Source organism: Protomyctophum parallelum (genome assembly GCF_964188405.1).
Source record: "Protomyctophum parallelum genome assembly, chromosome: 7".
Lineage (NCBI taxonomy): Eukaryota > Metazoa > Chordata > Actinopteri > Myctophiformes > Myctophidae > Protomyctophum > Protomyctophum parallelum.
Window position 1 is genome coordinate 7,724,681 of NC_139705.1, and position 27,439 is coordinate 7,752,119.

Below are 27,439 nucleotides of genomic sequence, written 5' to 3' on the forward strand. Positions count from 1 at the left end.
GGGTACATTTAAAAGAAACTACAGGTCAATACAAAAAACTGATAAAACCAGAAAAAGCACTAACTTGACTTTACATCAGGGTCCCCCATTTTCAATTCATCGGAACATTTAAAGACGTACAAATATACACTACCACACAAAAAAGAAATCATCATAGCCTATACAGTTTAAAAAAAACGTAATAAAAAGGGGGGGGGGGGGGGGGGGTCGGGGACAAAGGGAAAACGTGTACATTATGGAAAAAGGGGAAGTGTAAAGGTCGATGAAGCGATGCTTAATTAATCTTATTAGTGTCTTGGTCTAAAAGTGACACATCCCACAGCCACAAATCAGATTTTAACCAATTCAAAGATTTATTAAGATATTTTTTTTGTTTTATGTAATATATATTTCGAATTATCCTCCCACACAGTAGGGGCAGCATAGTAGACGGTGTTAGGAACAAACCAAATAACCATCGTTTGGAGAAAGGAACCATTGTAGCCTGGCTGGCTGGCTCGGCTCACCGTCACCGCCGCCCGGTGTTTTTTTTTAGCCGAAGGTCGACTTGTTACAGACTTGGCGAACACTCAAGACGTAATGCAGATATCGTACATTCGACCTAATCCTTTTTTACAGCAATGGAATGAAATAAGGGATTCGGCAACTTAACAGGACGCGTCGCGGCCCGACAGGTCGCGTTTGTTGGAACTTGTTGTTTTGGAATCTAAACGTTAGCAGCAGCTAGCGGGTAGAAGGGTCACCGCGGCGTTACGTTGGACTGTCATCTGTTACTGTATGTCATCTAATTTACTAGTGCATGTCAACGTAGCTTAACGTAATCTGTTCATGTCGGTCACCTTAGTTGATCTTAAACTGTTGCTGTAAATCACATAGCTTAACTTAAAACTTTACTGTGTGTCAACTTGTACGTTTATTTAAGCTATTATGCCACTTGTTACAGTTATGTATGTCTCCTAGTTTCATTGTATCTTTACTGAATGTCACCTAGTTCGACTTAAACTGTTAGGTGTTATGTCTCCTAGTCTAGCTTAATTTGATCTTTACTGAATGTCACCTAGTTCAACTTAAACTGTTAGTTGTTATGTCTCTTAGCTTAATTTGATCTTTACTGAATGTCACCCTAGTTTAACTTAATCTGTGCCAATGCCATCTATTCTAGTCTATTACTTTATGCCATTTATTGCCATCTAGTTTAACTTAAACTGTTGTTACAATATGTCACCTAGTTTAATTTAAACTATCAGTGTATGGCAACTAGTAGTTTAACTTAATCTGTTATTGTATGTCAACTATTTAACTTCAACTGTTTCTGACCGTTATGTCACTTAGTTCATGTTATATTTTTTTTCACAGACCCTGGTATCCCACAACTTCCTGAAGACGGGAACCTGTGGTGGTTTTGATGGCAGTCTCGACCAGTGCCAGGCGGTTACCGATGGGTGTGAGGACATTAAGCGAGTTTCTGGAGATTGCCACAGTGGGCAGCCCTCGATGCAGTCGGCCAGTGTGTACCAGAGAACGCTTGAGACAAAACATCAGGTGAGTTTTTCCAATAGATCTTCTCAGTGAAACACTAAATTAATTGTGATTTTGTGACTGCAATGGTAGATGCTGGTCTTGTCGGTAACGCCAACCAACCTCCTGGAGGTCCCCAACACCATGTGCCATACCTGGGGTGGTAGTAGCTCTGGTCCATAGCCTTCTACTGCTTCGATTCTGCCCTCGAAGCAGTAGAAGGCTATGGAACAGAGCTAGGGTGGTAGGACTTTTCTTTTGCTGCCCCAAGCCTATGGAATGTACTCACCCCATTACCTCAGAGAAGCCCACACCCAGCTCCATATTGTTTATTAGTAACAGTTTTTCCTAATAAAGTCGATTTTCTTTCGGTTACATTGTTTTCAAGAGTGTTGCACACAAACGTCAGTAGCATTTAGGAATGTGAATTATCGATTAACGCATTAATAGTTAATTGATACGTTTTGATAAGGTTATCGATCGATTAACCGGTTATTCACTAGCATTGCAAAGTTATATACAAGAAAACCTAAAATCCATTTCCTGTTCCAAGTGTGTCTTATGTAACTATTTCCAGCAAGGGGATAATAATTATTTTGGTCAGTAGATCTTCTTGAGCTGGTCAAAATAGCTCGAAAGTCGAAAAAGTGTGAGCACCCTGATTTGTAGGGTGGTCCTGCTTCTTATATATTATAGAGTCTATAGACGTGTTGGGCAGCCATTATTAGCGTCGTGTGAGCCTCTTATGGCCCCTTCCGGGGGCCATAAGAAACTCTTAAGTGGTGGAAGTACTAGTAGCATATGAGAGGGTGTCACATTACATGCCATTCACACATACAGTAGTATACAGCTGGCTGTTACTCAGAAAATACCAGCATGCTTTGAAACAGCCAGGGACCTTCTATTCCCTGCTGGACCTGTATGTTATCTATGCCTTTGACTGAGGTTAAGGGAGCTGGAATGTAATGGGTTGTTTTTTTTGTCATGGGGATGGTGTGGTACTGGTTCCAGAACATGGTTTATTTGACTTTTCCTGTTCACTTTAGACACTTGTCGTCATGTGGCGTTCTGATGACCAGAACTCCCAGAGTGCTTTGCCTTCAGGACTGGGACACGATGACATCTGCTCCTCAAAGCAGAAGCTTTATGGGCTTCACCAACAAAAGGAAGGGGTATTCGGAGCGTAGGATACTTGGGTAATTGCCACAGTGCAGGTCTATAACAGCTGCTGTTCTTGAAATAACATTAAGAATATACTGAGTCTTACTGTTCTGCACCTCTCTATATTGACTGTGATAGGTACTCCATGCAGGAGATGTATGATGTGGTGAACAATGTGGATGATTACAAGCTCTTTGTGCCATGGTGCAAGAAGTCTACGACCACCATGAGAAGACAAGGCCACTCCAAAGCAAGCCTTGAAGTGGGTTTCCCACCAGTGGTAGAAAGATACACATCTATGATCACTAGTGTCCGGCCCCATCTAGTCAAAGTAAGTGTCATTGTTAGTATCTGTGAATTAATACCTCATGTGTGTTGTGTTCTGTTAATACAGAGTTTCTCATTGACATAATGCAGTATTAAGAGTTTGTGCTTTTGGTATATTCAGGCAGTATGTACGGATGGAAAACTCTTCAATCACCTGGAGACGATATGGCGCTTCAGCCCTGGCATTCCTGGCTATCCGCGGACTTGCACTGTGGACTTTTCTGTGAGTAGGCTAGATTAATTGTGCTTGCTTGAAGTATCTCTGTCTGTTATTTGTCCTGTTTACAAAAGTATTATTAAAGCTATTATCTCCCTTCTGTCATTTTATACTAAATATTGATTCTATTCGATGAATTATGTCCCATCTTAAACAGATCTCCTTCGAGTTCCGCTCCTTGATCCACGCCCAGTTAGCCACTGCCTTCTTTGACATGGTGGTACAGACAAATGTCGCTGCCTTCCATCAACGAGCCGGCAAGCTTTACGGCACAGAGACTAGTATCCCTCGGGAGTTGATGTTCCATGAGGCGCACCATACGTGAGGGTTGCCACTGCATGTCCTCCTCTAGCCTTACATCATACCGACCGCTATCCCCCTCGTACACATTTTGTCTGCATGACTCCGCTGCTCAGACGGCCCCTCCTCACATTCACACTCTCCACCATCACCACCTGGATGCCACAGAAGAACGTCATGAAAATGAAGACGCACAGTAGGACAACCCAAACGTGAGCATTATGCGGAGGATAACTATGGTTAAGCTTATTTTTGCATCAGCCTATATATATATCACGTAACATAGCGAATTGTTGATACTCCCCTTCCTTTCAGTCTGTATAGTTTCCATCTACCTCCACTCCAGGGACCATCTTTGGAAGAGGAACCTTTTGTTTATGTTAAACATATGGCATCATAGAACATCATAATTCCAATGGCAGTGAGTTATCTATTGTTGATCTGATGAATGGACAGTACAGTGGTAGTGTACAAAATTTAATTTGACAATAGGCACGGTGACCCTTTTAAAGCTTTGTGCTGATAGGGATGGGTGTTTGGCCGGTGACTACTGTAGGTTCAAGGATTTACTATTCAACATGCCATTGTAAGGGATTTACATGCCAATCGCTTATCAGTTTAGGTTGTCAACTCACATTTTCTGTTTTGGTTCAGTACTGGCCGTCACTTATAAAAAAATGAACTGAGTGGTGCAACCAACCCCCCCCCCTCTCTCTCTCTCATTAGCAGGCAACAGTGCAGCACTCTCTCTCTCTGTTTCTGGCACAACAGGGCCCCTACTGGTACTAATAGTCATACTCAACCAACACACACATAGGTGAACACGGACATTGCTGGTTGTAGGAGTGGTTGCACCACTCAAAAACATTCAAATAGAATGTCTGAATTTATTAGATTTTTAAGTGGTAGTTTTAATATATTGTCTCATTGGCAATGGAGTCAATGCAAACTGGTAAAGGAAAATCATTTTATCCATGTATCCATCCATTCAAGTTTGCAGCATTGGTGCTGGGATTAAGTTACTTATTTGGTTTACCGGATATACACATTATATGTGCCAAAAATGACAATTCTCCTTTCATCCCACCAACCGTGTGCTGTGAGAATATTATTCAAGTGTTGCTTTTTGCAGAGGGAAAGGGGGTCATTTTCAATTTAATAGGTTGCAATTGTGCTTCAATTGACCTAAAAGCTTTAATTTGACTGCATTAGGCTGTGAAGACGAGCTTTGGATATTGAGACTTGGTCTGATTGCAGTAATGTCTTATTTTACAGCCCAGCACATTATTATCTATCGTTGAAACTATAATCTAGTAGATGGAACAATCGTCACTGGAATTATTTTCAAACAATTGTAAACCACCTGGTATGTAATGGACCTAGTGGTGGAGTATTTCTAAAATAAAATGGGACTTCTCAACAGTGATGGCTGCTTACCTGTGTATGTAGATAAACTTGACCACTTAAACACTATAGACTTAGTAAACTGGACCTGAGTTGGCTCTGTACTAACGCTTTTATCCCTCTACACCAAAAATCTTCGCCAAAATAGCTCACAAATCTACAAGCTCACAATTGGTCGCGTCGTGACACCTAGATCTGTTCATTTTTGGTTAATGTTAATGTGGTTAAAGTTGTTTAACCATTGTTTAATTTATCAATCTCTGGAAAATGGTCTTCCTTTAAATTGGATACAGTAATTCAAATTCATCTAAATGCATCACTGTACTGTACTGTATTCTCAATCTGTACTGTAGTAAGAGATTCTGAAAGGAACCTTCCCAATGCTGTTTTATGTAAGCAGGGTTACATTTGAGTCAAGAACACAAGCAGAAAGTAAACGTAAAGTGAAACCCTAGTCCGATTTTGTAGTTTGTGTGTGGCAGGCAGCAATGTAGTTAATTACATTAATGATGGGTGTGTTGGATATTGGTCTGCCCAAGTACAAGTATGGACAGTATGCTAGGTGCACATTGGTACACCTAAATCTAACTCACCCATGACCCATTATTAATTTAATTAGCTGCACCTGTGGTGCTTACATCAGGTGTACTAGAAGGTCAGTCTTAGCCCATGTTTTTACGCTTTATGTAGTTTTAACCTGAATCTGAAACGAAAGCTGTAAAATAAGACTAGGTTTTCATTCCCATTTAACCATACTTTCTATCATGCACACTGACAGTAAATGGCTGGTATACATTATGGGCTGTAAAATAAAATATTGATCACAAAAGCATAATAGCCTACCCCAAAGGTTTTTTTTTGCTTCATTTTTGTTTTTGAATTGTTATGCAACTTGATTTATTTATGAAGCATGAATGTAATTGAGTAGAGGTGAACATATTTATTTGAATGGTGCTGTAAATGATTTGGTTAAAACAAAGTGTATTGTTAAAAAGTTTAAGCTCAACAATAAAGAGTGTTCAGTCTCCGCTAGTCTCCAGCTCTAGTAACAGGAAATTCATCCAATCAGAAGAGGGGAAACCCACAAAGATCACACATCAGCCTGTGGTCCAGTTCCAAGTTAGTTTTCCAATTTCCATGTATCCTCCATGAGTTCTCTCTTCTGATTGGATGAAATTGGTATCCTGACATGAAAAAGCACTTTTTGTATAGTGCAGGAGATTGGATACATATAGAGCTATCTCTCATTTTGTTCTAACAAAAACAAATCAAACACCACCTTAAGTATTGTGTGACTGCTTCTTAATGATATGTATATTTCTTTATACTACAAAAGGGACTAAGGGAGTAATTGTATTTGACATTTCTGAGGACATGAGGTAAAGGACAACGAAAGAGGTCTTTAACTATGGTCTCCCTCATAATAGCGGATTTGTTGTATGATATGAGCCTAATTTATACTTGGTTGTAGGACCTTGTGCTCGCTGAAACTGATTTACAAGTAAAACAATGTGAGCAACATAGTTATGCGACAAAGGATAACTAAGCCATTACTCCAAGCCTGACTATCAGAACCGAGCTCATGTTCTGTATGTTCAAGGCTACACAAATGAAGGGGCAGTGTATTTTTATAAGTGCATGTACAATATGGGAGTGGCACTTTCTGTGAATCACTATGAAATGTTAAGATTTACTCAAGGCTTGTATGCTGTTATTTAAATTGAATATATTGTACAATACAATGTTTCAGTCTGTTATACAATATAAAAGCATATGATTGAAAAGTTTGGCTTGGTAATTTTTGCAATAATGCTTGGATGGTGTATACGCATTTCCCTGCAAAACATTTTGCCATTGTAGCAGGTTTTTCATGTGCCAAATTTTTAATCCAAGGCAAGCCCATACATATATACATTATATCATACACATCCTAATACATATCATTGAGCAATTATAATCCAACTAGGAAGGATGAAGACATGATCACTCAGCATAGAAAGTACAATAATGTAATCATTTCATAATACAATTAATTTTGATTCAGAATCACATTTAAATAAACATGTAAAATGCATGTGTGAGCCTCTATGTAAATGATTATTTCTGTGCACATGTTTGAATGCATCATTAATGTAAAATTAGCCAAATTGTACACAATTTGTAAGAACTACTTATTGAAGGACCAGCTCAGTGGCCTTGTGATTAGAGTGTCCGCCCTAAGACTGGGAGGTCGGGGTTCGATCCCCGGCCGGGTCATACCAAAGACTCTAAAAATGGGACCCAGTGCCTCCCTGCTTGACACTCAGCATCAAGGGTTGGATTGGGGGTAAGTCCCTGCGATATACTAGCGTCATGTCCAGGGGGTGTACTTGTACATCAAGCTGCCTCACGCTACAGAAACGAGATAGGCTCCTGCCCTATGGGCCTCATGGCTTGGCAAGGCTACTTACTTATTGAAGGAACACTGTCAGTATCTGCAATATCACACATGCAATAATTGCATCAATGGGAGACACTTGTGGGTTACCAGAGAGAGTGGGAGATGCAACCCTTTCCAAGGGCAGCCGAAGCACAAGAAACCAGAGTGGGGTAATGGTATGTGGGCCAGATATTAATAACATCACATGGGACAGGCCGGTACTTGGGCCATCTTCCCATTTGATCATGCCAATTGACATAAAATTCAGGTCTCCGCTCTTTTGTTTGTGGTGAGTTTATTAAAGGTAAATGTAAAAACAATTGCACAATGTACAGTAGCTGATGAAATTGTGGAAGTGGTTACCATCTCAGACTAGTACCAAAATGGTACTGGTGACAACGCCATTGTGTGACTATAGTGCCCTGCACCCCACTAAACTGTTCAAATCTGTGTGCTCAAACAAATGGCTTCAAATAGGGTTCACAGCCAGTGAGTGAGCTCATGTAACACAGGTCATGTCTTCTGGGGTTGTAACTTTATCCAAAGCTAAATTTGTACTTCGTCACACGACTGTGTCGCATGCCAGAAATAACTTATTTTCAAGGGTAAAAATGTGCAGCACTGCTCGTGCTGCCTTTTTCCACTTCACAGTATTTACACCCAATATAAGTCTTAACTAGATAAAGTGCCAATCGGCACAGGTCTCCACCAGGATTCTTCCTCAGCCTAGTGGGAATATGCGTGCACAGTTTCATCGCAATCGGACGCTGCGTTGAGGAGTTGTGGCCATTTGCTACTCCTGAAAACTGTAGGAGCCAATCGTGGCCAATCAGGATGGAATATGAGAAATCAACCAAAGCTGTCTTGATCACATGACTATGGAGATCATGTGTAGCGATTTGCGTGAAATGTGGATAAAATCTGAAGGAGTAATAATAGAAAATGTGTTTTACATATGTGGGCCTCCTGGTGGCGCTATAAAGAGCAGATGTGAAAAATTCCAGACAAAGGTTTTTCCTTGGCCTCTAGGGAGTTGGCATACAAAGTTATCCACAGATGCAGTTAGAGGTAAAAACACTTTTCGGCCAGTTATAGCGCCACCTTGAGGCTGAGTTGAAATTGTTCATGTGGCATTTCGTCCTGGGCCTAGTGGGAATGTGGGTGCACAATTTCACGGAAATCACGCGATGTGTTCATGATTTGCAGCATTTTGTTTGAAACTGAGCACTCCTGTGAACTTTGGAAGCCAATCTTAGCCAATCAGGATGGAGTCTGAGAAATCTGAAAGACCGGTTTCGTTGAATGGCTCTAGAGAGACTGTGTACCAATTTGCGTGATGTTTGGACAAAATGTGTAGGTGTACTGTGCAAAAACTTTTTTTGCACAAAGCGGCCTCCTGGTGGCGCTATAACAGGCCGTTCTGGAAAGTTTGGGGCAGAGGTTCATCGTTGGCATCCAGGGAGTGTGTGTGCAAAATTTGGCATCGACCGGGTTAACGGTGGCCGAGATTAGCTCCTCACGGACGGACGGACGGACACAGGGACGGACGGAGTGCAAAACATACTCTCCCCCAAGGCCTTCGGCCTGGTGGAGACAAAAATCTCAGAACAGACCAAAGACAAACTGTCTTTTCTGCGTGTAGGTGTGTTGCATAGGTATCGCACCTGGCATCGGCATTTTAGACAATGACGACTTTTCTATACCTTGAAGAAAATGAGACTATGCGTGTACCGTTAATAAAAACTTTTATTTTTCCTTGTTTATGTTTTCCTGTATTTCCTCCGTCAAGAACTTCTTGCACATTTGAACCATCCAGTCCCAGTCCCAATGTTTTTTTTCCTCCTTCCTTCTGATGAATCCATCTGCAACAAATTCCCTCAGCTATCATGTAGGCCTACAGTAGAACCTTTATCCTCTATGATCAAAATAACTATTTATTCTAAAGCCCAACCACATGGAACAGTAACAGAATATTATAAACACAGAACCAATAAAGCTGCTAGGGAGAAGGAAGCAAGGCATGGTGATGCAAAAGATTTACCAACTTAACATGGAAAAGAAATTTGAGTTGCGGCAGGATGAAAGGTTCAGCTTAAACTACACAAAATGGAGTGTGGACAAAGCAGGGAGCTACAGCATGGGTGAAGCGGCGGCTACAGATGTAGGGCTCAATTTATACTTGGTTGCGCGCGGACGTCTCCGGCTGAAAATAGCTGATCTACAAGTTCACACGCAAGCTTGTACATGCCATTTCTGGTGCTTAACACGCGCACGCAACTAAGGATAATGCAGGCTTAGTAAGAGCAAGCTTGAAACATTCAAATTAAACACCTGCAATAAACAGCACCAGCTAAGGCCAGAGCTAGGCAAGAAATCACTATATATACAAGATAGCTGCAATATAGGTTTGTTCATTGTTTTCAAAACAGCAAAAAATTTAACATTTCCCAGTGATAACTGAGGCTGGACATTACACAGATGGTTTAATCTAGGTAATTATTGTGTTTGGTTATACAAGCAACTGGTTTGAGTAGCGCTCATACATTCAAGCTATACATATATATATACCTATGTACACAAAGTATAAATAAAACCACAAAATGAGTTCCCACCAAAGACTACAGTATAGGTTTATACATATTTAAACACCCAAATCCTCCATAAAAGTCACACTAAATCAACTGGGTACTACTGATACAAATTAGGGAATCCAATTTATCAAGTGGAGTAGTAGTCAGTAGTAACTGAAGCGCTTTCGTCTGGAGATTAAATAACCACACCAAAATAAGACGGGACCTCAACAAATAAGATCGGCTCCGGGCTGCGAACTTTTATTCAAGCTTGCTCTTAAGCCTTCACTGTTAGCAAATTATATCATCCCTCTAACATTCTGTTGCTGTACAGTTATGCTTATTCTGATGGCTTTTTGGAGCACCCATTGAGGTCGAGACCCACTGAAGATTTGAACAGGTAAACTGAGAAAAGTAGGGGAAATAGTTTCTATTTTTAAAGGAAAGTCATTTTGATCATAGAGGTGATAGGTCATGAAAAAATAATTATACAGTAAAGTCGGAGAGAAGCAGGATAGATCAAAGATTTAAAGGGGCAATATCTTTTAACTTATTTTAATTATGCTGAATGGGTAAATTGTTAAGTGGGGAGACCTAAAATGGAGTGTTCATACTGGGAGTGATGCACTGGGTGAGATAATGTCTGGGGAAATTGCATAGAAGAACCTATGTTATCAGTTTTACATAAAAAATAAATAGATTTGTGGGGAATAATCTACAAGACAGAAAAACCACAGTATGAGCCAAAAGCAGCAACAGTCTGAATCAGATGATTAGTAACTTGTTCTGTAGCTTTTAACTTGATGATACCATTGAAGTGTCATTCACCCCCCCCCCCCCAGATTCCCTTTGAATGCCATTGCTGCCTCCAATTTGTATTTTCCATCCAGTGCCCAAAGAGAAGACACTACACTGAACATCAGGAACAAATCTTAGTAATAATGTCTGACCTTTTCATAGTACATTGAGTGAGCCTAAGCCTATTAGGGTTAAAGTGTGTATGGCCATAGTTAGGGGGCGTGTTGTGGAAAACTATGTGAAACCAACAAACTTTAACACCACCAGCATGAATGTTTGAAAGGCCCTTTTTAAATTGAGATTAAAAGCGTACTGTCTCTTTGAATCCCATTTCCCTGGGGTTGGGAAGGACAGGGGTCATCTTTTGTCTGATGTGTGATGCTTCTTCCTTATCTCCCTTTACACTAACCCCCCACACCCATCGACCTGTTCTTCAACCTGACTTAACCCCCACCAACCCCATCAATCCATCAGTGCTCATGGACTTGGGACGCTCCAAGGGGAATCCCAGGGCTCTGCTCCACACCAACTGGGCGAGCACACCCAGGGCTCGGGAGACGCCAAACAGCACAGTGTAGTAATTCATCTCAGACATTCCATAGTACTGCATAGACGGGGACAGAGAGATGGGCAGGTCAGGATGAGAAGAAAATATTGTTTTTCTTTTTTTCCCCTAAAAAGTATAAAAATAAACAGCTAGCTTGTTTAAATGATCCATTAAGTCTCACCACCACCAGTTCTCACCTGCAGCAGTACTCCACTGTGGGCATCCACGTTGGGCCAAGGGTTCTTTGCCTTGCCTTGCTCCAGCAGGACATTGGGAACAATCTTATAGAGCTGAGCCACCATCTTGAACAGGGGGTCGTTGGGCAGGTGCTTCAGGGCAAACTCCCGCTGACAGGTGTAACGTGGGTCAGTCTTCCTTAAGACAGCATGGCCGTAGCCTGGCACAACCTGCGTCAGATAGATGGGGGGGGGGGGAATTGAGCACAAATCATATTGGCTGTGATAACAGGGTATTCTACATAAACCAAGACAGGGTAACAGATACGTCCCATTATGAAGCTTAGGGTGCGTTCGGAAATGCGCCCTGAACGCACTGGTGTGCTCTCTTGTCGTTCGTTTATTCAGTGCACTCGGTGCGTTGTCGTTCGAAAATCCAGTGCGCTGCGCACCGGGTGTGCAGAGTGCCCGCACTGAGCGACTCTACCCTGAAGCTGGGGGTGTCCGGTGTGAATGCGTCACAGCTGTGGTCGTTCGTAAATAAGGCACACTGAACGCACTCTGTGACGTCACCGCCCACCACTCAACAAAGTTGAGTGTGGTGAGCATTTCCGAACACACCCTTAATGTCAGTTTATGCTTTGGGTTTCAACTACAAGTGTCAAAGTATGTAATGTCTCATGCATCTCCGTGGTAACAGAGCGTCTTTCCCAACAAATCAAAGAGTAAACAACATTTCATGACGGCGCCTATAACGATTCATAGTGAGACACGAATTACGACTAGGCTGTAATGTTTCATAGTAGAATCTGATACTTTACCCTGCCAGACTTGAGTGTGTTCCAGATGTAATCCCTCATCTTCTCATCAGACACCTCTCCACCGAGCTCTTTCTGCAGAGCTGTCAGCCACACTAGCACCTCCTGCAGGATGCAGAAGGGATTCCACATCAGAGCAAAGTTAAGACATTATGCCGATTGACTAAGCTGTTTTTTACACCCATAGTTTGGGTGTGAAGGATTTTTCCAAAACTCCCACTTTAATAGTCTAGAATAAGGCATTCTAATGACATACAGCAAGCTTTGGTCCCATGCAAGTCTGCATCTGAGCAGACAAAAGAAAAACGATTACTGAATCAGACTACTAACGTGGGAAGTTTGGAAATTTCCTTTACACCCAAAATATGGGTGTAAACAGCTTAGTGAATCGGCCCCTAGAAACCAAATACATTATCATCCTCAATCAATACTGTCACATTAGATCCAACGTTTGTCCCGTTTTTTTTTTAGAACTAACCTGATTGGCAAGACCATGCAGTGGACCGGCCAGGCCATTCATAGCTGCACTGAAGGACAGGTAGGGGTCAGACAGGGCACTGCCTACCAGGTGGCTTGTGTGGGCACTGACATTGCCTCCCTCATGGTCACTGAGACAGGGGATTAGAGGTTGGTTAAGGCAATGCAAATCCCTAAACAAATCTCTGTATTCAGAACAAAAGACATTGTTTTCAGAGCGACCCAACATTGAACTTTATTATAGTACCACATACATAATATGGGCACTAGAGGGCAGTGTTTAGTCAACCTGTCAGCTATGGCTCACTGATGTGGGGCATGGTGGGGGCTGGGCTTGCAGCCAAGCCTCCGGGCAAGCAGACTGTGTCTGAAGGGTGCATTGTTGGTTTTGTTCACCGATTCAGAAAGTGTCAAGTAGTACTAATGTGGCCTTACACCCTCCTGGAGTATCATTCAATATATGCTCTTACAGTTGTATTCCCTCCCCGTTTGCTGTCAAACCACTGAGGTGGAAATGTGTTTCCTTCAAAGTTCATGTAAGTTCCTAACATACCAGGCAAGCAACCTTGAGGCGGGAAGTCTGATGTTGTGGTGGAGTAGAATAGTAGATGAGGGGCTGAGATGAGCAACTACTGTCTGAATACATACACTGTAGGTTCTTGAAGCAAATGTCCCACCAACTGTGCCGTGTTTCCCCTATATGCACAGTTTTTTGTAGAGATTTTCAAGCGAAAGCCCCACCAGTGTCTCAACACCAAGCGTGAACACTGAACACTATTTGATTTTGCTGTCAATGTCACCAATTTGTGCTGGCGTCATGTTCGCCTTATCTGTAATGCTGCATACTGTCAGTGCAAAGACACCTTATGTATTTATATTGTCTTTAACGTTTCAATGTGTTCTTGTTGCTTCTGCAAATTCCTGCATTCACTACTGTACTGTATATACTATATGCATTTAACAGCTGCTAAGTAAGTAAGTACATTTTATTTATAGAGCACCTTTTACGTACAAGAGTCACAAAGTGCTTCACAGCAATAAAATCAAAACATGTCAATAAAAAAAACAATAAAGCAAGGAGACAGAACAATCGGCACTGGTGAAAATCAAGAAATCCATACAGGACTATGTTACATAGGACTGTCTGAAACGGTGGGTCTTTAAAAAATGTTTTCTTTTAAGGTCCACGGAGGCGTGCCACCGCTCCAGATCCGTGAGCGCCACTGCTTAATTTTGATGAAAATTATTATTACTATACGAGTTGTGAGCAAGATTCAGTGCCGCCGTTACAACTTCCTCCTAGGGGAAACACTGGGTGCCTCCCTCTGTATTTCACTCGCTGAAGATACAACATTTAAAGGACAACTTTAGTTTTTTTCAACCAAGGTTCATGTTTTAGGTTGTTATTAGAGAAAGTAAAAGATGTGTTAATTCTTTTTTCATTTGCTGCTTTCTTTCGTTTTAGGGATTTTAGCTCTTTTTGACAGGGGGGCGGGGGCATTCGTGCATGGGGCTAAATATGTATTTTTTTACAAAATGTTATGGTGATTTATTTTTTTATTATTTACTATAGTCCTAATAAACTCCAGGAAATTACATCTGGCCACAGAAGATCACAGGATCTACTGAATATGAAGGTAGCCTACTGGGGGAAGGCTTATACTGTGTGTATAGGCTCAATATGTCAGTTTGTCACATTCAATAGATCCTGTGATCTTTTGTGGCCAAATGTAATTTCTTGGGGTCTAGTAGGACTATAGTAAATAATAAAATAATAAATCACCATACAATTCTGTAAAAAAATACATATTTAGCCCCATGCTCGAATGCCCCCGCCCCCCTGTCAAAAACAGCTAAAATCCCTAAAACTAAAGAAAGCAGAAAATGAAAGAAAATTTACATTCACCTTTTAGTTTCTCTAATAACAACCTAAAACATGAACCTTGGTTGAAAAAAACTAAAGTTGTCCTTTAAGATTAATCTATGTCAAACTGTGGAAACAGTGTCCAAGTGCCATAGTATTAACGGAATAGTGATAATGTTCTGTACTGTATCAGTACTAGTGAAGGACCTCTTGAAGGGACAGGTCCCACAGGTCCAGGATGCCTGAAAAACCTGTAATTCAACATTCTCCAGTTCCCTGCCCACCAAATGGCACAAAAATAGAGTGCCTTATTTCTCAAGCAGGCAAAATGTCACTGGCCTTCTTTCGTAACACATGGAGCTGGTTAGAACAGGTTCACTTATTGAGGGTATTGCAAGCTATTCAATGTTGCTTGTCGTCTTGCTCAAACTGAGGTACTGCATGTTAGGAACTTGTGTCATACCTGTGGATGGTGAGGTAGAGTCTCATGAGCTCAGTGAACTGGGCGTCTGGGTAACCGAGCATGTTGGTGAAATTGTGGGACCAGTCTAGGTTGGAGTCGATTGCTCCAATGCTGCTGCCTTCTCGGTACAGGTTGCGGTAGATCTTGGCGGCGACGCAGGGCAACTTGGCGATCAAATCCATGGAATCTTCATAGACAAACTAGGGGAACCAGGATGTTTAGAAATACATTTTTAACAGAATTTCTATAACTAATTCTGCTTGGTTTATTACCGGTCCTTTCAGACGGGGAGCGAGTGACGCAGGCGTTGTTGACTGGATCAGCAATAGGTCTGGTAGGGTGCAGTAGCGTAAAAAAAATCTAGTCGTCCGCGGGCACAAAACTAGCACATGCACGGCAATTTCACGGGACCGTGCCCATTAAAATAATGCGTAAAAATAATAAATTGCGTAATCGCCCCTGAACTTCTTCCAAAATAAACACACGCTTCTTATTGAAAATTAAACTATTACTCAGACGCTCCCCGTCTTTAATAAATATGGCAAAGGGGTGTAACCAGCAAGAAGGAACAAATACAGACTGAATCATTACAAAGGAATGCATTAAAAATCCAAGATGGAATGGGTTCTGTACCTCCCAGTACTTCGCCTTGTTGACACCCTCGGAATAGGCCCGGGCAAAGCTGCTCTCGCTGTTCAGAGCCGTGATAGCGGCACTGAACTGAGACATGGGGTGCAGGTTTGTGGGGAAGTTATCCAGCATGGTGACAACGTGAGAAGGGAGAGCTGCTCTCTTGGCCCATTCTTTTGACACCCAGTTCACCTAGAGCACAGACAGGACACATAACCAGGTCAGCTGGTGGAATGTCCATGATTGAGTAATCCACCCATTATGCTAAAGGTCTTTCCATGACCATAGTAAATACTGATTTTTGCAGCTCCATTGTTGCCTTCTCACCTGCTCCTCGGTGGGCACCTGCCCTGTGACAAGCAGCCAGAATAGGCCCTCGGGCAGTGGCTCCTGACCTCCTGGAGCTTTGGGCAACAGTTCTTGGCATTCTGGAATGCTGTAGCCCCGGAAACGGATTCCCTGTACGCCAATGTGAACAGAGGAAAAGCATCACATGGTCATTTCATGTGGCAGTACACCAGCAAGACATGTGACGAATGAGGCCACCGACACTAAAAGCAGTTATTCTTCAACCTCTAACAACAGAATGCAATCTAGATAATCAATCCAAGAGCAATTTAGCTAAGTGCCTACTGCGTATACAGTCCTATTATCTCCCAGGGGTGAGGAGTGTTCAAAATAAAAAAGTATTTGCGACTGAAAACATAGCATGTGTGATTTTTCCTGTTGGATTTCAGTATTGCTATACACACCTCATCAGGATCCAGCACTGAAGTCTCATACACCAGACCCTTCATTCCCCTCATCCCACCATAGACCTACAAATTAAAACAGAAGAATTATAATCCATCTAGGCTACAGTAGAACGCTTCAGTGGTGGAAAAAGTACTTGCATATTTTACTTAACCATATCAATACTGCAATGTAAATATACTGTAGAAATGTAAATACATTTACTTGAGTAAAAGTACAAATGTATTGAAAAAATGTCTAAGTACCAAAAGTAGAAAGTACTCATTGTGCAGAATGTCCCATTTCACAAGTTTTCAAATTTATATATATAAAAAAAGAGAAATGAAAATAGATCTATCAAGATGCGATGCATTGTGAGCTTGTAGATGAGTCCTGACCAAATAACAGTTTGATGTGAAATATCCACAAGAGATATTTTCAGATTGCTCAGTCATTTGTATTGATCCCACTATGTTGAGACCTGTACAATGAAGAAACAAAAATACAAAACATACCCAGGCCAGTACCCACATGCTTAACTGCATTGTATGCAGTGAGGGACACCAATTACTCAAAAGATAATTGCATGCTGTACTGTAGCCTGTAGGTCTACGTACTAAAAATATCCACATGACTACGGCCATGAAGTTGACCAAAAACAATTCCAGAGTTTAAGTGGAAAAAGGATAAGCTGACTGTGTGCGCTCGCGCGACTGTGCGTGCTCGCTCTAGTTTGGGAGCTTAAAACATCTCAGTTAGCCAGTCACACTCAACATTGCAACGTCATATTGTGACTCAGGAATTGAAATCTGACATAATAAATGTTAAGACAGGCCAAGACAGGGGGTAGACAATAGACATATATATTGATTTTAAACAAACACCAAAGTAAGTTAAAGTAAAGACAAGTTACCATGTCAACAGTAATCTGTCCGATGTTGGTTTTGCCATACTGCTGTTTGAAGTTCTTGATCCTGGTCTGTTCTTTGGGGATAAGGTCTGACAGAACATCCTTCAGATTCTGGACAAATATAGAAATTGAACACATGTTAGACCCGTTTATTCCCTTCTTTTAAACACCACACACACTTGGGTCACATTCTCACCAGATACTTCGGTAGACTCGGATGCGTATGGGCGGGGAAATTGAGGTTCTTGCATATTTAATTGGCTGCGGTTTGCCTTCACACTGTCATTCTCAGCAATTGGAAACGCAGCAGGGGGGACCTTTATCAATGTGTTCCATTCATAAACTAGCCTACACAGTGAAATCTATGGTGATAAAATTACACTAATAACGTGCATGTGTCGTGCCGTCTGGGACCCCCTCTCTCTCTACGCACGCAGCCGCCACACACTATTCTTTTGGGCATGGAGGCACAGCGCTGCATGAGCGCACTGATATAACTCCCCAGTCCCCACACAGTGACAGCACTCCATGTTTACGGCACGCACAGACACACAGACAGACAGACAGAATATTCTGTAGGCTATAATAGGCTACACTGCAGTGTTTTTATGTGTTTTCTTAAGCAATTGATTAATGTACACGTCCTCATTTCGATCAGGGCTTCAGTCTCCTCATTCGACCACGTCTATCCACAGTAACGGGACATCTTTGCGCTGCGTAAAATATGCCTTCTCCGTCTCCCGTGTTCAGCTCCTCACCCGCCACATTGTTTGCTTCATTTCCTTTATTTACTGCGGATTGCATTCACACCTGCACCGAATCGTAGTCAAGTGCGATTGGAAGCGAAGCGGAAGCGTTTTTGGGCGGAGTAAAATGCGGTTCTTTGCTGCGCATTAGGATTCGAATGAGCCTTCACACCTGCCAAACGAAGCGCACTTTCTGAAAATGCGCAGCAGGATTCGTTTTAATCGCAGCAACGCTCTCTGGTGAGAATGTGACCTTACACACGCTTTATATTAATTGCTGGCTTAAGCTTTACTTTATTCTAAACAAATGAAAGGCCCAGGGTGTTGTTGTGTTAATATATTTGTCAAAAGAGAGGGGGAAAGGAAGGGTGCCTTACTAAAATGATAATCGCATTAAGCACAAACAAAAGACTGACAAAGAACTCACAGTACTCGTTGATGCGCTGGCATGTCTGCTGGCAGCCACAAGGACACTAGTGGCACTCTGAAATATAGACAAAACAAGTTTAAAGCTTTGGTAATAAAGGGACAGAACAAAGATACCGGTTGTAATTTCAAGCCAATAGCCTACAGTTAAAAAGAACATCTCTAAACCACCTTGGATTGTCAGAGTCACAACATCCTTATAGCCTTCAGAGATACTCCATCATAGGAACATCATGGTAAATATTTATTCAGATATAGAGCTTAGCTAGTGTTCCCCACAACACTGATGCAATATGCAACAAATGGACATTGCAAACTGTAGACATGGTGACTGGTCAGGCCACTAGAGTAAGCCACATTTATTTACTCATGTTAGCAGGACCATTTCCTGGACAAACACTATGATTATGGGGAAATGATGGTGCTCAATATACGTGATCCATACAATGCTGCCATGAAAGAACTGCACATTATTAACTGTAATGACATCTATTGGTGTCCACTTTCACCAAACTAGGTGAAAAGTCAAACAGGGCTATAGTCAAACAGATCTGCGAATAATTAGTATGTCCTGTTGAAAAGCACTTTAGTCATTCATGTTCACACTAGGAATAACTTCATTTACAGTTTTAAGTTTGTATCTGGAAGTTGAACCCAATTTGTAGCTTTGAATCTTTTGCAGCTGAGCAGCTACAAACGTCGGATTTGCTTCGTCGCTTCATGAGGATAAAGGAGAACTCGCCGGTTTTCTGACTCGTTTAGTGCATTTTAGTTTTACTTCACCTTCATTTAAATTGCATTGAAATGAGAGAGAGAGGATAGTTGTTTAGAGTTTACACTAGAAGTAGGAATGCTAAAGTTTAAAAATACCAAAGTACCGAAACAATGTAATTAATTAGTAAACAATATCCTGAATTGGTAGGCCTACTATCATTGGTATTCACACTCAACTTTTTATCAATATCTAGCTGACCATTTAATTGCACAAAATAATTTGGTAAACTGGGTTGGTAAAATGGCGAGTTGGTAAACTGGCGAGTTCTCCGGATACCCTTCATGACACTTGCTTCCATTGAAAGGTAGACTGTATCTTTGCATCTGCCCCCACTGGCCAATGAAGCAATTTAATGTCAAAGTCAAAATGTTACAGGATTACAGGAATGAAAGTTATGAAACTCATTTCAGGGATGTGTTAAACTCAAAGAGGTACATTCAGTACAGAGTCAGTCACCTTTTTGCGAGGGCAAGTTAACGGATATGAATGCTAGGTGCTCCGATCGACCGGCCACCTATGTAAATTGGCTGATTTTCATTCCGAATGATCGGTGATCAGCAATTTGCCCGATCCAAAAAAGAATACCTGATCTTTAATGATGATGAGCAGCACAGTATAAAACTGTGGTTCTAATGGCACCAACCTGCTCATCCTGAGCAATTAGGTGTTCAGAGTATTGCTCAAGGACTCTTCGACACCAATTCTGGGGGAGCCAAGGATCGAACTGGGAACCTTGCAGATCTCCATCTGGCTCATGCTGCTCTACCGGCCACTCCAACCCTGAGCCACTGCCGCCCCCATTGTCAATCAATCAATGGTCCATTATTGTCTCTGAGACAGCTCGAACTAAGCTTAATGTGCATGGTATGTTAAGACTTGTGTAATTTGCGTTATTTTGTCATGTTCCTTATGTATGGTGTTGTTAACCAATCATGGGCTTGCACCAAACTTCAACTGCACTGCAACTCTCGAGTCTCAACAGCAACATTGTAATAAGATTGTAGTGTAGTATCTAATTAGCCCGAAGGGACAGCAGAGAGCTGATTGTCAGCTGTTGTATGTACAGTGTCTTTAAAGCATCTGGTCAATATTTGACTTTGACGACATCAGTATTATGCAGCCAATGTGTCGAAATGTGAAATGCAATGTGTTGACTCACTGGCCTTCACTGACTTTGCACGTTCTGTGATGGTGGAATACAAAATAAAAAGAATCGCCATTGTCAGCCTCTAAGTCCTTCATTCTCTCTGGCTTATGGCAGCTCAGACTGAGTTGAATGTGAAGGAAAATAAAATACTTTTTATTTTACTTCATTAAGGGACTGTAATCCCATAAATCTTATGTCTAAGCTTAAAGGGTAAGATCACTTTTGTAGAGGTATGGGCTGTTATTTTTTTTACCTTGCCAGTTGCCATGATGTAACTCCAAAAGTGGACAAGAAGCTCCAATGATTAGAGATTTGATACATTTGGATTTTATATTAAAAATATGCTGCTCATTGACTTACAGGGTACGCTGAAACAGCTCTCAAAGTTACTTTTTTGAGTGGTGCAACCACTCCTATAGACAGCTGTGTGTGGCTGCACTGGCTGGGTCCCTGGGTCTGTGCCTGGCTGTGTCAGAGCACGAAAATAGCGTTTGTTCACCAGTTCAGTTAACATTTTTATTTAAAGAAATACAAAAACAAAGTATGAGTTTTGGTGATGCTCTATATTGTCTGAATCAAATTTGTTTGTTTACATACTAAAAGAGTGACTTTGAGAGCCGTTTCAGCGTACATCATGTAAGTCAATGAGGAGCATATTTTGAACTAGAAAAAGTGCCCTTCTGGGCACAGGTCTCCACCAGGATAGGAATGTAGGATATTGCAGCTTGCCTTCATCTGGTGGTTGGATAAAAGGGCAACAAAAGTAAAAAAATCTGAAGGAGTAATAATAGAAAATGTGTTTTACATATGTCGGCCTCCTGGTGGCGCTATAAAGAGCAGATATAAAAAATTCCAGGCAAAGGTTTTTCCTTGGCCTCTAGGGAGTTGGCATACAAAGTTATCCACAGATCGTGCAGTTAGAGGTAAAAACACTTTTCGGCCAGTTATAGCACCACCTTGAGGCTGAGTTGAAATTGTTCATGTGGCATTTCGTCCTCGGCCTAGTGGGAATGTGGGTGCACAATTTCACGGAAATCACGCGATGTGTTCATGATTTGCAGCATTTTGTTTGAAACTGAGCACTCCTGTGAACTTTGGAAGCCAATCTTAACCAATCAGGATGGAGTGTGAGAAATCTGAAAGACCGGTTTGGTTGAATGGCTCTAGAGAGATGGTGTACCAATTTGCGTGATGTTTGGACAAAATCTGTAGGTGTACTGTGCAAAAACTTGTTTTGCACAAAGCGGCCTCCTGGTGGCGCTATAACAGGCCGTTCTGGAAAGTTTGGGGCAGAGGTTCATCGTTGGCATCCAGGGAGTGTGTGTGCAAATTTTGGCATCGACCGGGTTAACGGTGGCCGAGATTAGCTGCTCACGGACACACACACACACGGACGGACGGACGGACACACACACGGACGGAGTGCAAAACACTCTCCCCCCATGCCTTCGGCCTGGTGGAGACAATTATCAATTTATATTCTAATCACTGGAGCAATTATTTATAAATTTGTCCATATTTAAAATTACATCATGTCAAGGCAACTACACAACCCACACCTCTACAAAAGTGGTCTTACCCTTTAAGCTGAGGACGTTCTTCTTAAACTAAGGCATGTCCCTAAGACATATATTTGTTTCTAAATGTGGTGTATCAATCATGGACTTTGTTAGTTTATTATCACTAACAAAATAATGAAAAATGATACACAAGGGATTAAAGTACTAGAATGTGAGGGAGAATGCCCCAGAATTCTCCAAGGTTGGCATTATCCGAACTTACACCAAACCAGCTTGCACCGGTTTGGCTTCTTCCACTCTATAGCTTGGTGAGATGTATATCCCCGTTATCCCATGACCTGGACAGACTAGTGCCGTGTGGATATTAAAACTCATTCAATGCCACAGGGCGCCTTTTGACGCCTTTCCCCAAAAAATCTGGAATTGTGGTCCCTTGCCCACTGTCAGCGACCCAGCATGCACTGTGACTGCCCTATAACTTATTTAAAGAGTGAGTTTAGTATCGGTCCAGTAGTTTGAGTGCTCTGCTCAGCTGTGGAGAATAACACACACCCCCCTGATTGCAATACACTCCACCCTCCTAGCGGAGATAGTTATACAATTCGATACTTTGACAAAATATATGACACAGAGAGTATGAATGAATACCAAAAGCCATTTAAAAACACATGAAATAAGTTCCTTCCACCAAACACCATCGTTATGATTAATAATCGTGATTAACAAATTCAGCAAAATAATCAGAATTATCAAAATCATGCAGCCCTACTCTCACAGCTAGAGGTTGGAATCGTGGTGAAAAAGTCATGAGGGATTCATGAAATTACTCACCCTGAGATTCCTAGTTTAGACACCCTTTAAGACAGAAAGAGCAGCGAATTCAGAAACTGCAGTCCTTAAATTTGACATAGTCTGACTTAGTTGTAATGTTTACCAAGCACAATTACTGAACAAGGCTTAAGTGAAACTGAAACCCCAACGTATCTCATTCAGCTATAATGACTTAGATGATTATCTAATATCTATAGTGAATTTAATGAAGAATAAAACTTTAAAAGGGAAAGTATAGTTCCAGGAGTGAGAAGTGTTAACTTTTTAATGAATAGATGGATTCAACTGATTAAATGCAACATTCAAATGTGTCAATCCACAGCACAGAGCACAAAATATGGATGAGGGCCTTGGCTTTATTCCTGGACTAAAAGAAAACATCCCATTTCTTTAAATGAATGAAACACTGTATGAATAACCACAATTGAATATGGACGTCTTCACCATCAATTTCATCACACAACAATTTGCTTGCATTTCCCCAAATTTTGAAATACAGAAAATGAGACGTCAATACGTGGCGACTGTGGCTCAAGAGGTAGAGCAGGTCGTCCAATGATCCATGGGTCGGCGGTTCGAATCCCGGCTCCTCCTCCTGTCTACATGTCGAAGTGTCCTTGGGCAAGACACTGAACCCCAAATTGCTCCCGATGTGCTGGTTGGTACCTTGCATGGCTTCCGCTGCAATCGGTGTATGAATGTGTGTGTGAATGGGTGAATGTAATGCACAATCTATGTAAAGCGCCTTGGATAAAGGAGCTATATAAATGCACCATTTACCATTTTTACAGTACATGACGCTGCTTGTGAGCTTGAGGACCCAAGTTAGAACCCAACTTTTGTCTTACATGTCTCCTCTCTCTCTCTGCCCTTGGTTTCCTGCCTCTTTGCACCGTCCTATCTGACAAAAAAAATCCATATAGCAGATGTCATGTCACAGATGACACCAAAACAAGATGCTTGTGATAAAAATAGAATACAGTCCTACTGTAGCTCAAATAGTACTGGGATCAAAGTGTCAGGATACTGTTGACACATACAATACAGAAAGACAGTTTGACATGTAGTCATCTACCTGCACTACAGATTGATGATTGGGCAAAAAATAAAGATACCGTAACTAGCCATTATTAACCCATATGCCTATTATTAACCCAAATTACTTCAGCGATAAAAGGTCTGTCTAGTATACAGAGGATGAGGTTGGCATCTGCTACTGGCATCCAGGAATGATGTCAAAAGCAAAATGGGAGGAACCTGCAATTGAGCCTACTGCTGCCAATCCACTGAAACATGACTCCCCTCAGTCCCCTGTCAAACTAGAGACACTGTCAATGAACATTGGAGTGGCTTCTGGGCCATGAAAGACGTCTGTCTTTTCTCCCACTAGGTGCAGACTGCAGATCACATTTGGCAAGTAGTGTTGAGTAGATTATGCTCTTGGTAGTAAAACAAAGCCATGGTTTCAGTCATCGTAGTTACAGATTGTCTACTACACAGCTGAAAGATTATGTAATACTGATTTTAAATATAGAGCACGGGTAACCGCCAGTCACTCCTGACCACCTGTGTGATGGGACCGGGGTAAGGGTGAGATTACGGCACGGCACTCACATAAGTGCAAAGGCATCACCATGAACCCCAAATTAAGAAAAACTAACTGCGCACATGATAAAACATAACATTTTGGCTAAAACAATATGGAAAATATACAGTCAGACACGGCATGTCTCTGTGGGGCAAAGTATAACCAAAGAAAAGACCCTAGACCGTAGGTGCGGGTGCCGATTATAATTTCTACCCTGCAGCTTCATAATGCAAGCAGTCGACTCCAATAAAATCGGCTCAACCTTTCCAAAAGGAAACCAAGAAAAGGGAAAGGAAGGTGTGCGAGTATCACAAATACTATACATTTTCCTCAAGATCAAAATATGTGAGTCACGTGTCTTTGTTGTTGCAATACTTCATCTCATGCCGTGTTCACAAGGGCAGATGCAAAGATACAGTTGAGTCTACCATTGATTTTCATGGAAGCCAGCAACATGAAGATGCCTCCGACATTTGTAGCTGCTGCAAACAGCTACGGTACATAAAAGTTGAGCTGGCATGAACTTCAGAAACAAAGATACAAATATGCTGTGAATCTTTGCATCTGCCCATGTGAACACAGCATTAGGCATTCAACTCATAATATTTTCCAAATATTATTTGGTAATAGAACGGATTTGGTCATTTACTATGGGCCGTTAGGTAATAAAAACAACATAAGGGGGGGAGGCATGTACATAACAGGCATCCGTTATGTTCAAAGAAGCAAAGTGTTGAGTCACTGATTCTGACAGGCTAGTCTGGTGGGAGGCACAAGTTGACGGTCATTTACTAAATTACTATGGGCCGTTAGGTAATACATACAACATACTTCTGATTCTGAACAGATTACAGTCGATAGTCTGGGAAAGGATAACAATGAATAAGCGTTCTGACTCAGTGAGCACTGATATGGTATGTACACACCAAGCGTCTGTAAGCGTTCAGGGAAGCAAAGTGTTGAGTCACTGATTCTGACTGAACTATATACAGTAGCCGCAATTTGCAACTCTAGATTTTTATAATGGGATGAATCTAGAGTTGCCATACCCTCCATTGACTCCCCATTCATCCAATTTGCATCTGCGATCTGCTTGTATTAAACAAGGTTAAACTTGCCAACATTGCAGCTGTAGGCCAAGCTTATCATCCTCTTTCAAACTGCAAAGCTTTTGTTTCATAAAAATCCACCAAAGACATATGAGCTACTTTCTGTCAAGAAATTCCATGCTGTGATATTTTCTTTACGTGGAGTTTATTATCACTAGTTTTTATTTAACGGTCGTGCTGCTGCCTTTTCTATTATGTGAAACTTCGACACTTGGAAAAATAATGACCTGTCCTGCACAGAATTTCTTGACAGAAAGTAGCTCATAACATGTCTACGGTGGATTTTTATTAAACAAAAGCTTTGCAGTTTGAAAGAGGATAATTAAAGCTTCCCTTACAGCTGCAATGTTGGTGAGTTTAACGTCGTTTAATACAAGCAGATGGCAGTTGCAAATTGGATGAATGGGGAGTCAATGGAGGCCAGGGTATTGCAACTCTAGATTCAACCCATTAGAAAGAGTTATATATTATAGATAGTTATATTATATAGAGTTGCAAATTGCGGCTATACATACTGTAAAGTCATAGTCTGGTGAGATGCACAAATCAGTGTTGTGAATGTGAGTTTAAGACAGTCTTGGGTTAGGGTCACTGGAGTATGACATTGAGTTACATGCATTCAGGCCAAGAAAGCTCACCACTATCACTCATTATTACTCAAGTAGGATCCAAACAGGTCAATACGTACTTAATGAGCCTTTGAATTATGATCAGTATACATGCAGCTAGACGTTATGGGAAACATTTGCATTTGGTCTCTAATGGGTGATATGAACCCAGCCGTGCAAGAAACAAAAATATTTGGGAAATGAATCCATTACATTAACAGGTCATAAACGAATTATTGTACGTTATCATCAAATTAACAGAATGAGAGATAACGTTATCACCATCATTTTTTTCCACGTGAAGGTCAAGGCAGGGGAGTGGGTGCTAGGTAACGTTATTGTTTGACAGGAGTAGTAGTTCTATGACTATGGCACATGACAGACTGTAGCCTAAGCGTTGCATAACAATACACACAGGAGGACATTTAGTTATCAACGTTTAGTTATCATTCACGACGATAGACCAGTCAGTGACATGAACCCAGACTATGACAATGCCAGCGGCCAGACAGGCTAACAAATACCAAGCGAATGTAAGACAACCTGGACAAGCGGTATTACAGCCGTACAAGTTAAACTCTGTCGCCTTTTACCAAAGAAAAGAAGAAATACAATAAATACAAGGTAAATTCTATAAACTGCTCTCGCTGTTGTAGAGCTATAAGCCCTTTAATCAGGGGCGTATATTGCTGACACACAATGTGCTTGACAGGGCTAACATTAGCTAGCATGTGAGCTAACGTTCGTCAGCCCCCGAAAATGGCCTGATCTACAAGCTCACGGAGCTTCGCGGGAGCGACGCCCCGTGAGCTTGTAGATCAGGCTATCTTCCGTCAAGCGACGCCGCCGTACGACGAAGCAAAACGGGGAGGCTTTAGCCCGGCTAAGCTATATAGCTAACTTCCACGGCGACAAGGGGTTGCCAAATATAAAGTGACAATAGCCCCTACGGGGCGTCCTCTTACCTTTGAATTAAGGAGTTTCGGCGCTAGCCGGCTGAGAGACAGAAAGGACATGGTGCGTGCGTCGGTGTCGGTTCCTGTGGTTGAATTAAGTCAGAAAGCCAGTGCCAGTGCGCCGCGGAGCTGCTTGAAGGTGCCCCTCCAGAAAGCAGAAGGTTGAAGAGAGGGATCGGGGCCCGCAAGTAGCGCCGATTTTGATTGGGCGACGCCGGCGTGCGTGCTCGGCGCGTAAGGTCGACCTGATTGGACGGCTGATTATGGGGAGAATGTTGATTGGAGGTCAGCTAAACTGTAGTGCAGTTTTATCTCAGACTTCACTGGAGATCAGAGTAGGCCTTTTACTGTAACTGTCTGTAGTTACGTTCAAGAGCTAGTGTGTGTGTAAGCGACAAGCGT

The 27,439-nt window shown here is 41.8% G+C and overlaps 2 protein-coding genes across 4 annotated transcripts; one reads left to right on the forward strand and one right to left on the reverse strand.

The window, feature by feature from the left end:
- Positions 1–493: 493 nt before the first annotated feature.
- coq10a (coenzyme Q10A) lies at positions 494–8,444 on the forward strand. Of its 3 annotated transcripts, XR_014569521.1 has the most exons (8): positions 494–775; positions 1,357–1,542; positions 2,565–2,714; positions 2,818–3,010; positions 3,128–3,229; positions 3,381–3,735; positions 3,839–5,959; positions 6,052–8,444. XR_014569521.1 is itself a non-coding variant. In XM_083769407.1 (6 exons), the coding sequence occupies exons 2-6, from the start codon at positions 1,406–1,408 to the stop codon at positions 3,546–3,548; spliced, it is 750 nt and encodes a 249-aa protein (XP_083625533.1). In that variant the 5' UTR covers positions 494–775; positions 1,357–1,405; the 3' UTR covers positions 3,549–8,443. The 3 variants fall into 3 exon arrangements, 1 of the variants encoding a protein (XP_083625533.1); XR_014569522.1 differs by having other exon boundaries at positions 3,381–5,959; positions 6,052–8,443; XM_083769407.1 differs by having other exon boundaries at positions 3,381–8,443.
- A 630-nt stretch (positions 8,445–9,074) lies between these two features.
- Positions 9,075–27,204, reverse strand: cs (citrate synthase). The gene is made up of 11 exons (XM_083769326.1): positions 27,047–27,204; positions 18,505–18,561; positions 17,335–17,442; positions 16,442–16,507; positions 16,017–16,148; positions 15,693–15,881; positions 15,060–15,259; positions 12,734–12,863; positions 12,259–12,360; positions 11,459–11,668; positions 9,075–11,318 (listed from the first exon to the last, which is right to left on the reverse strand). Exons 1-11 carry the CDS (start codon positions 27,095–27,097, stop codon positions 11,148–11,150), a joined length of 1,416 nt encoding a protein of 471 aa, XP_083625452.1. The 5' UTR covers positions 27,098–27,204; the 3' UTR covers positions 9,075–11,147.
- Between the last annotated feature and the right edge of the window lie 235 nt (positions 27,205–27,439).